The 10947-nt window shown below is 45.1% G+C and overlaps 1 protein-coding gene across 1 annotated transcript in view; it reads right to left on the reverse strand.

The window, feature by feature from the left end:
* TRPM1 (transient receptor potential cation channel subfamily M member 1) overlaps positions 1-10374 on the reverse strand; it is a gene marked incomplete at its 5' end in the record, with an annotated part of 29823 nt that extends 19449 nt beyond the window's left edge. The window contains 9 exons of the mRNA XM_081964515.1: positions 41-113; positions 1561-1684; positions 2160-2334; positions 3431-3602; positions 4908-5032; positions 5551-5764; positions 6385-6580; positions 6770-6849; positions 10252-10374. Of these exons, the coding sequence (XP_081820641.1) occupies positions 41-113; positions 1561-1684; positions 2160-2334; positions 3431-3602; positions 4908-5032; positions 5551-5764; positions 6385-6580; positions 6770-6849; positions 10252-10374 (1282 nt within the window). The remainder of the gene's footprint in view (positions 1-40; positions 114-1560; positions 1685-2159; positions 2335-3430; positions 3603-4907; positions 5033-5550; positions 5765-6384; positions 6581-6769; positions 6850-10251) is intronic.
* Positions 10375-10947: the final 573 nt, after the last annotated feature.

A 10947-nucleotide genomic window follows, 5' to 3' on the forward strand; every position in this document is an offset into this window, starting at 1 on the left:
GACTCTCCACAACTTCTCACTCCCTGCATGGGAAGCTCACCTTTAAGTAACGCCGTTAGGATGGACATCTCAATATCTTGCTGCCCTTCCGATCCCATGCGGAAGACCGTGATCTAAAGGCCAGCAAAGACAACCATGAGGAAAAGCAAAATAATCTTTCCACATTTCTCTTTTGTGCACTGAAGGTTTCAAGAATTTGATTCGGTGGTTGCTGTGTGTCAGAAACAACTTGACGGTACATAATCATTCACCCAATTGCTACAAAAATTATGGCCAATCTATTGCATGATGGATGACTCTGCACTGATAAAGTATTTACACCTCAATTTAACATTCTGTAGAGAAAGAGATATTTTAGAATCAGATATGTGTCTACTTCTAAAAGAAAGGGGAATTGCTAACACATTTTAATTACTGGCCATTAGACTGGCTGCAACAGAGCTTGGCTTTCTTGCCTGCATATGGATTTTCCTCCCCAATCCTTAAGTGTCCAAACAGAGGGATGAGGTAAAGGATTTGATTCCTAAACCTCTTCCTTTCCTTTAATACGGAAACAACAATAAAGCATACGGCATAGTTTAGAAGCCTTAAGGAGGCTTGCTGGATTGGGTGGAAGAGGAAGAAGGAATGAGCAACAGAGAATGTCCTCTCTGCACCCATTTATCTTCAGGAAGAACACAGGGATTAAGAGTTAATCTGATCAGGTTCTCATAACCTCCTAACTGCTATTATCATGAGGACAATTGTGGAGGGGAAAAAAGGCATTCACTGATGGAGGCTTTTAAGAAGGACAAGCTGATTATATCATCAGAAGGGATTCCCTAAAAAAAAAAAAACCAGATGTCTGGTTGGGTTACTGTTGGATATCTGTGGCTGTTGCTCTCACTCGTTACTCAGGGCAATTGATCTGGCCTGATTAATCACAAGGTGGCTGCCAGATTTCCTAAAGATGCCCTAATTGAATCATAATTACCGAGTCAAGTTTTCAATACAAAACCAGTGATTTATTAGGAGCTCCATTAGGCAAGATCTGTTTGCAGTCAAGCCTGTGCTTTGTTTGATTTACTTCTGAACTTTACCCCTGTTCCTTCCCTCCCCTCAGTCTATGTCATAAATCACATTCCCCAATGAGGTGCAGCCCTCCCAAACCGGGTGCAGTAATCTGAGATCCGACTCCAGCCGACAGGATGCATTGAATGCATTCCTCCCCCCATTTCTGTCCCCATGACAACACTGAGAGTTGATTTGAACTGGGCATGACATTTCCCCTTAAATGCTCCTGCAATAAGAGCCTTACAAGAGTGGCCTAGAGGTGGAGCTGTCGCCTCACAATCAGGAGGCTGTGAGTTCGATCCCAGGTAGAGGCAGACATTTCTCTCTCTCTGGGCACAATGAGAATATATCTGCCAAACAAAACTCCGCACTAGCAACAGGAATGGCATCTGGCCAGTAAACATTCAGCTTCATTCAGTTGCCCAGACTTCATCGCTCAAGGGATTATGGGGGTCATTAAAAGAAGAAGATGATGATGATAATGAAGGAGAAAAGTAAGAGCCTTACAAGTTCTTTCTTCTTCATACATTCCATGAGAATCACAAAGAGCTGGTGGGATTGACTCCGGCTGTAGTTGAATGTTTTCTGAATGGTGACCAGCAGCTGGTCCCGAAGAGATTCATTTATTATGCTAAAATTGAGAGAGAGAAAGCAGGGGGGGGGGGGAGGATGTTAGGCTTCAGAAATCAAGAAGGTGATGTTAGATATTACGTATTGTCTATTATTCTATCAATAGAAGAGAAGGATTGAATTGTGGGGTCCTCGGTGCTCTCTGAGCTTGGTGGCTTTCCTGCAGGCGTTTCACGACCCAACTAAGGAACCTCACCAGTCATATCATCATCTTCATGAACACTGATGATGTTCTCTAGTTGGGTCCTGAAATGTCTGCAGGAAAGCTACCAAGCTCAGAGGACCCCACGTTATTCTATTCTTTATCCAGAATTATAGCAAACAGCAAGTGGTGCCCCCTCCTAGTAGTAACTCATTGACCTTGGTGGGAAACAGGTAAAAATAAACACCTTTGGAAAAGAAAGGACGCCCTCCCCAAATGAAAGGGCAAAGGGCAAATCCACCTGTGCCCCCCCCCCCATGCCCCGGTAGCTCACCCGCCTTCTTCCGAGTACTTGTGTGCAAATGATATAATGTCCGAAGCTCTTCCACTGCCGTCGCAGATGACCACGGGAAGTGGGGGCTCTTCGCGCAGGTATTCCAAGACAATGGAGATCACATTGGGGCCACCTTCAACTATCAACCCTACCACGGGGACTCCTTGCCCCAGGCCTGTAGAATGAATCAAGCACACCGTCAGAGGCCAACAAAAGGTTTTCAAGCTAAGGAGACCTCCAGTTCTCCACTGTTGCATCGTTTCATTGGAATCCGCATTTACAGTATATTGCACGTAATTTTGGATGCAGAATAAGAATAACAGAGCTGGAAGGGATCTATATCCCCCAGAGCCTCTAGCATTCCAGACAAGTGGCCCTTCTTTAAAAGCTCCAGCGTTGGAGACCCACAACATCTGGATTGTTCTCGCTGGCAGGAAAATTTCTCCTTCGTTCCAGGTTGCTTCTCCCCTTGATTAGTCTCCATCCTGCCTTCTCCTGCTTTGGAGAATAGGTTGACTCCCTCTTCTTTGTGGCAGCCCCTCAAATGTTGGAAGACAGCTGTCATGTCACCCCCGGTCCTTCTCTTCATTAAACTAGACCTACACAAACCCTGCAGCTGCATGCACTTGGACTCCACTTAATCACAAGGGGACACTTTACTCAACAACCACAACGGCTTCTGGTCTTGAGTTCCAAGGGCCGCCCTAGCAGCCGAGCCAAACTCTTTAGAGCTAGGTTGCCAATCATGGCTGGTTGACGTTAGAGACAACAGCTGAGCAGCCCTTTGAGACCCCTGCCTCACTCTGAGCTCCAGGCATAGGATGACAAAGGGAACCCAGCCGGGCATGAGGTCCTCACAAGTATAGTCAGCAATCAGGAAGGTCCTGGATTCAAGGGGAAATGAGGCATAGCTATAGCAACAGCACGTCGACTTATATACTGCTTCAGAATGCTTTTCATCCCTCTTTAAGCGGTTTACAGAGTCAGCGACTTGCCCCCCATCAATCTGGGTCCTCATTTTAGGAAGGAAGGAAGAAAGAAAGGAAGGAAGGAAGGAAGGGAGGGAGGGAGGAAGGAAGGAAGGAAGGAAGGCTGAGTCAACCTTGAGTCAGTCAGTATCGAACTGCTGGCAATGGGCAGAATTAGCCTGCAATACTTCATTCCAACCACGGTGCCATCAGGATTCCCCAGCCAAGGAAAACAACCATGCCTCGTCATTGCTATGGGGGTTAGGGCCTTTGGGGGCAGAAGACCTCAACCCCCCCACTTACGGGTGTTGATTTTCTGCAGAGAGATGTGCTTTTCCAGTTGGCGTCTCAGTTTCACCTCTGCCCCGTATTTGCCCAGGGTGCCATTGTCGGCGAGGATGAAATGCGTGTGGGAGCTGTTCAGCACACAAAGTTTGCTGAGAGGGTTTGACATCGTCTGATAAAGCTTCGTCACCTGTCAAGCAGAGAAGCACAGGGTTGTTTGAGTGTAGTGGGGGGGGCACAATCCCATCCCACACCAATGCAGATGTCTCTGGCTGTCATAGAAATGAAACAGGGAGCACCACTCTGCAGATCTCTGCCATCCCAGAGATGATTTCCCAGGAGGAAGAATGCCAATTAATAGAAAGCTTTAACGAGAATGTCATCGGCCAGCCAAATATAAGTTTTCCAGGCAGGTGGCCGTTGGCCTCCTCTCCTGGATGAGGTGCCCAGATCCAAAGAAAAGGGGGCAGATTTGCAGCATTTGGCAGCAGGAACAGAGATGGGGCAGCCCACATGAAATCCACAACAGAGGTTGCGGCAGCCCAAAGCTTGAGATGGATTAATTTAATTCTAGCACCGCTTGAATCCTTGTTTCCTCTTGCAGCAAATAAATAAAAGCTTTTTTGAATCAAGGCCATTTCTGGTGGAGGACACTTCTTGGAGGCATCGGGGTAAAAAGGGTTAAAGTTCAGGGGGATTCCAGTTAATCTGAAAATGCAAGCAGAGATTTTCCCATCTCCAGTTTGTGCCCTCGTGAGAAGAAGGAAGGGAAAATCCCACACACCACTTTGATCCGTTCAACTCTCAGCTAGGAGTTAGCGCTGCCTCCAACTGAATGGGAAAGTGACAGCAAAATTGAGGCTAAGCACAAAGCAGGAACTAAAAATGAGGTAACAGAACTGCATGTTAAAATGATTAATAGATTAACAGAGTTGGAAGGGACCTTGTAGGTCATCTAGTCCAACCACCCCGCTCAAGTAGGAGATCCTACACCATTTCTGACAGATGGGAGGAAACAACAAACTCTGAAGATTTTTGCCCAAGGACCTTCTGAAGCAACTCAGATGGGTCCTTAGGGCCTCCTTGGAAGCAAGCAAGGGAAGATGGAGCTGATGACACCTTGGAGGAGGCCATCCAAAGATCTAAAGCTCTCCTGTTGGATGCTCTTTGGCAAAATCTGTCTTGCTGGGTAGGATTAAGAGAAAAGCTTTAGAAGATGCGATGATATGGGCCAAAACTTTGCAATAATGGCATGCATAGTGATTTGGGGTAAGGAAGGGCATGAGGGAGGCTTCCACAGCCCCCTGAATCAAATCAAAACAAAACAAAACAAAACAGCTCAATCCCTAATAATTTATTTTCCAGTAAGAAAAGAAGATGGAACAGTGATAGAGAAATACAGACAGTTACAAATGAAAGAGAACAAGAAGCTGGAAAGAAGGGGGGCGGGGGAAAACTTGGTTAAAAACTCCCCAGAAGTGTGGGGCAAGCTCACATCTTTGCCAAGCAGATCTTCCTTGTTTTCCACAATGCCCCAGGGGGCAATGCCAACAGCACAGATTCGTCCTCTGGACTTGGAAGAGTGGTCTTTCAGGGCATCTCCGACATGGCGAATGATTCCTGCATGAGGGAGGAGACCAGTGCATTAGCCTCTTCCCTGGGATGCCTGCATGCAATTTAGAGAACATTTTCTCCATGAAAGGCCCCCATCCCTTTCCCATGGATGGAGACAGTCCTGTTAGGACCTAAACTGGGTATCTTCTTGAATGGCCAGATGGAAAACTGGTTTCACAATGATGGTACCCTTCTGCAGTTCTCGGGGGGGGGGTCAATTGTCCACAACTTTTAGAAGTTCCACCAAAGACATTTTAGAAGTTCCATCAAATCTTTGGGCAGCATAGACTGTCCCAAGCTCATTGCGTTGTTTGGCCTTCCAGCAGAGCTTACTCATGACTCATCCCCAGTGCATTAGTTACTGTAGTACTTGGTCCATCCTTCAAAGCACACATAATACTTCTTTATCTTTGGGTCTTCCACCCACACAAACACCCCCTGCTAGAAAGCATGGCATTTACCCGCTTCTTGAATGAGATCTCCCAGAGGACTTCCAAGGTGATGGACAGCTGACCATTAGATACCTGTACTGACTCCTCCAGTGAAAATCCAGGCCCCCGTAGTCATGGCAGCCTTGATGAGTCCCTTCCCAAACACTTGCTTAAGTTTGGGCTGCAGCTCAAAGTTCTGGAGCCCCCCATGGACGGATATTAGGAGCTTGGGGAGCTCTAGTTGCCAATCCTTCACCATGAGTTGGAGCAGCAAGTCCGGCTTGGTATCATAGGACACTCGGATGTACTGCAAGACAAAAGGATGCAGCAACATTGCTGGATCTGATCAACATCCTAGTTAGCTCAGCTCCAATTTTGGTTTCCTTTCTGGCAAACCAGTTTGGTGGGAAAACAGTTTGAGCCTAGTCTAGGATTTTCTTTTCCAGATGTATTTTATGGATTCTTGCCAGATATGGGAGAAGGAATGGCAGAACCTGGGGGCAGAGTTAAAAGAGGGATCAGCCCAGAATCCCTACATAGGCACAAGCAGACCAAGTCCACCTTCCTTTCAAGTCCGTTTTCCCTTATCTCCTAGAAGGTGCTAACCATTAGTTGAGAAGATTGCTTCTCAATGAATCAGTTTAGTTGGACCTTCACACATGGATTTGGTCTTTTGCACCTGGCACCAGGAGCTCTAAGTCTATCACCAGTGGCACATTTTATTTCATGAACACAATTTGACTCTTTGGGTTGCCTTCAAGTTTTCTCAAAGGTCCCTTCTTTAATTGGTTTCCAAGTTGGCTTGGGTGGAAACCTTGGCATTGCCTAAGGATCGATGTCTTGAGACTCTCTAGCAGAAGGTCATGGAGAAGGCCAACTTGGAAAGCCATCACAGACCCTTCTAAAGAGCCAACCCTTCTTACCTACCATGGACTTATTGATATGACCTCCACCTTGGAACTCCAGACTTCCAAAGGCATCAGTGGGGAGAGCTTGGGTGTGTTTACTGATGGACCATTTTTCTGGCTGGGCCTCCGGCTGCTTTGTTGCATCTTCTCCATCCTTGTTTGCAGCTTCAACCAGAATGGGGATGTGTTGAAGGAGGAGTTGACCGCAGCAGCACCTGTGTGGCCGAAGCAAAACAGAGACATGAAACCAGACCCAGAGGCTGGCATCAAACCCCTTTTCTTCTTTTGGCTATCCGAGGTTGTTACCCACCTGAAGATGTTCTTCACACCAGTTCTTTAACAAAATAAAATCAGTTGATGACAAAGAATTACCAATGCAAACACCAAGACAGAAGTAAAGTCACCTGGTAGCATCTTTGCTGTTGACAATGATGCGGCAGCATTCTCTCTTGAAAAAAGTCTTTTCTATCCAGGCTTTTTGACCCTGAAAGTGGAGAAGCAATTCGGTCTAGGCACGGAAATTGACACCAGGAGAAAGGAAGAGAGAGGAGCATCACATTGGATTTAGATACCCGCTAGAGCAGAGGTCTCCAAACGTGGCCACTTTAAGACTTGTGGACTTCAACTTCCAGAATTCCCCAGCCAGCATAACTGACTCTCTTGTAATCCCCTCCTCTGCAATCTCTCCACTTAGATCAGAGGTCTTCAAACTTGGCCACTTTAAGATACAAGTCTTGAAGTTGCCAAGTTTGGGGACCCCTGCGCTAGATGGCATCAAAAACACTGAGAAAATGATAGGCAGTCCTTGACTTACAACTATTCATTTAGTGACCATTTAAAGTTACAACGGCACTGAAAAGAGTGACATGACCCAGTCCTCCCACTTTCGACCACTGCAGCGTGTGATCAAAATTCGGGTGCTTGGCAACCAACATGATGATGTTGGTGTCATGTGATCATCTTCTGAAAATTTCACAGCTGGTTTCCGAAAAGCAAAATCAAAGAGGGAAGCCAGATTTGCTTCACGGAGCATAAACCCTTTCTTTATTTAGTCCCTTTCTCTATTGCCTCCCCTTAAAAGAAACCTCAAAGCTATTTACCGGCCTGCCTGAAATGGTTACTGAATGAACACATTTTGGAGGTTCACCCAACATCGAAACATAAAAGAATCAAACTCTCAGTTTTCCACTCTACACTAAGCCCCCAAAATAAAAATAAAAATGGAACCAAACTCAGTTCAGAAACTTTGCATGCTTTGCAAAAGATATTTTAAGCAACTTTGAAATGAAAGCTTATTCTTTGAACACTTTCACACATTAGCCAAGTTTTAAGTACATTAATCCAAATAAAACTGCCTAACATTAATCTCTCTCTCTCTCTCTCCCTCTCTCTCTCTCTATCCATCCAACATCTCTATCATCTGTATCTATCTTTGCCATCTATCAACTCTATCCCATCTATCCCATCTATCTTATCAATCTTATCCTATCTGTCTGTGTGTCTGCCTGTCTATCTATCCATCCATCCATCTATCAATTATCTATCTATCTACCTCAGCATTCACACACAAAATACCTCACCAGTGCCATACCACCAGGTCTTCTGATCCAACTCTGCCTGATTCAATCAATTCATCCTCATCAAATTGTTACACCTAATTTCAATTATTACACATCTTGTTGTTGTTTAAAAGAAACACAGGCAAATGATCTTGAATAACCATCACAGACAGAAAAATTGTTTCAGATGCCAACACTCCTACTTGTTATTCCCTGGAAAACTGTACCAACTAAGTTCCTGGACCTCTAAAAAAAAGGGGGTAGACATGGAATTAAACATGGGGTTTTCACTATTTTGATCACTGAGGCTTAAGAGGCAACATTGTCTTGTCATCTCCTCTTTGTGGTAGAACTTCCAAAACTCTCAGTTGAAGTTAGGAGTTCCACCACTTTAAGAAAACTGTGAGTTGTTTTTGGACTCAGACCAGCGAAACCTATCCTTTCCCTGCATGGAAGGAGTTTCCAGCTCATGGAAGAACGTGACACAACACATCAACTCTTGATCGTTCTCCAATTGATTAAACTCCTTTCCTCTCTCTAAACAGGAAGCTTAGAGCCCATCCAAGAATAGTGGCTCTTGGCCCCCTGCCCCCCAAAGAGCCCAGCTAGACAAGGTGTTCTCAAACCCTCCTCAGAAGCCCAGCCTCCCTTTTCAGCCGAAATCTCAGCACAATTTACATAATTGAGACCATTGGACCTAAGAGGAAAGTCCTCGTTAGAGGGAGAGCTTCACATTCCTTGAAAGAAAGAAGGTCATACGCCCTTAATGAGATCTAATCCCTCTTAAAGCAAGCTAAAGTTAGACCAGACTGCTCTACTCGAGGATTGTCACATTAATTGCCTGTTCGCGAGCAACTTTTTTCCCCTTGCACAGTTTGGCTGCACTGACTGCACAATGAATTGGACAGCTGGGGGAGTCTGTCCTCCCTGCCATTCATCACAATTGCCATGCTTTGTGGACAACATTTGTTATGGCCACCCAGGCCACATTCAGGGGAGTTGGGAGAAGCCAGACTTGGTGCTTCAGCCTGCTGAGCTCCTAAACTTGGCCATTTCTGCTTCCTTGGGCCAGACTTTCCTTGACTGCTTCAAGGCTCAGGAAGGGACCCAGATTCTCAGCTTGCTTATAGGTGGCATTCAGCTAGAAATCCCAACTCTGGAATAAGGTGCAGGATCCCTGAGAAGAAGGTATGAGTTAACCCAACAGACGTGAACAGGAATCACTTTGCATAATTCCTTTGGGATGGAACAGGATCATTAGACCTTTGTCCAGAACAGGGGTGCCCAAACTTGGCAACTATAAGACTTGTGGACTTCAACTCCCAAAATTCTCCAGTCAGCTATGCTGGGTCCACAAGTCTTAAAGTTTGGGCATCCCTAGCCTAGAGGGAGTTTAGGAATTCTCCTCTAGATACAGCCAAGTATCTGAGTCTACCACCCATCTAGTTTGCTTCTCCAGACCTTAGATGACATTTTCTTCCTTTTTTGTGTGAAAATTTTTCATTTTATTTTTCCATAACCACTCTCACATCATTAATCCTACAGTGTGTCATCTGGGTACAGTCTTTGTGTCATCATATTTAACAGTTACATCATTTTAATCTATTTTTATCTTGCCTTTACCTTTACATTTCAATTGCCTTTTAATTCAACTCCTCCCCTATAATTCTGCGTTCTTTTCCCCAAATGATTCAATTTTCTGTTTCTTTTTGTCTATATCCATTTTTTATCCAGTGATAAAAACATCCCCATATCTTAATAATACTCTGATTTTTCCTTCTCTTTAACTGCCAAACATTAATCTGTTCATTTCTGCAGTGTCTAATTTTTTTAAATTACCTCTCCCTCTGAGGGAATTTTTTCCCTTTTCCAATTTTGTGCAAATACAATTCTAGCTGCAGTTATTACATGAATAATTAAATATACATTTTCTTTACTATATTTCTCTGGTAAAATACCCAACAAAAACAGTTCCGGCTTTAAATCAATATGCTGCTGTCTCATCCTTTCCAACCACATGCAAATTTCTGCCCAATATTCTTTTTTTGATGACATTATCTTCTGACATTACCGCCAGCCTGACCAATAGATTCTGGGAACTCAGCCAACTGTCCCCCACAAAATGTCCCTCTCCTCAACAGTATGAAGACAGTTTCCAAGGGAAAGCTCTCAACTCCATCTCAAAATACCCCTCACAGGGCTCAATCCAAATCTGCAAGAATAAAAGCAGTGGGACACCTCCATCTCCATTGAGCTGCTGTTCTCAGAGAGAGCTTTCAGCCCCCCTCCTGGACGAGGACTTTTCTTGGCCAAAACGGCCACCTTACCTTCTGGGATCCAGACATGGAACCCCTCAGAGAAGTGCGTTGGAAGGAGCTGCTCATCCTTCGGACGGAGCCGCTGAGTTTCCCTCCCGGCCCCTTCTTGCCTCCTAAGCCTTTGGCCTCCATGGCTGGCTAGTATTTAATACCAACCCAGCCAAGGCTGGACCTCATTCAGACATAATCCCTGTCAGAGTCAGCTGAAGCCAGGTTAGAAGATGCTCCATCCCGACTGAAGCCATAGGAGGCGAATGTCTCTCCTTGTTAAAAATCTGAGCGATCCAAGCCAAGTAAATCAGGAATATGAGACAAAGACAGGCATAAAGCTATGCTTCTACCCCTCCGATAACTCCCCCCTCCAGATTTTCTATAATCGGGGCTTAATGCACCCTCCCTGCCCCATTCAATGGTTTCCAGTGGAGAGAGATTTAATAAATGGTGATTGAAGGTAAATCTACTTTAAAAAGCATCCGTTCCAAAGGATTTTTATCCCAACACAAGCTCTCATCTGAACATCATCTGGTGCTGCCAAGCTGAAAGGCAGAAGAGAAAAGGCAGATGGCTCACAGAGGGCTAGAAGCTTAGGGGTGAATGCCAAGAGAGGGGTCAGGGAAAGGAAGGCGATTACCAAGGTCCTTTGAGATAAGGAAGGTCCAAGATGACTTTCCAAATAAACAAACAAACAAAAAGCAAGGATCGGTT

Source organism: Natrix helvetica (assembly GCF_964273705.1).
Source record: "Natrix helvetica genome assembly, chromosome: 12".
NCBI classification, from domain to species: domain Eukaryota; kingdom Metazoa; phylum Chordata; class Lepidosauria; order Squamata; family Natricidae; genus Natrix; species Natrix helvetica.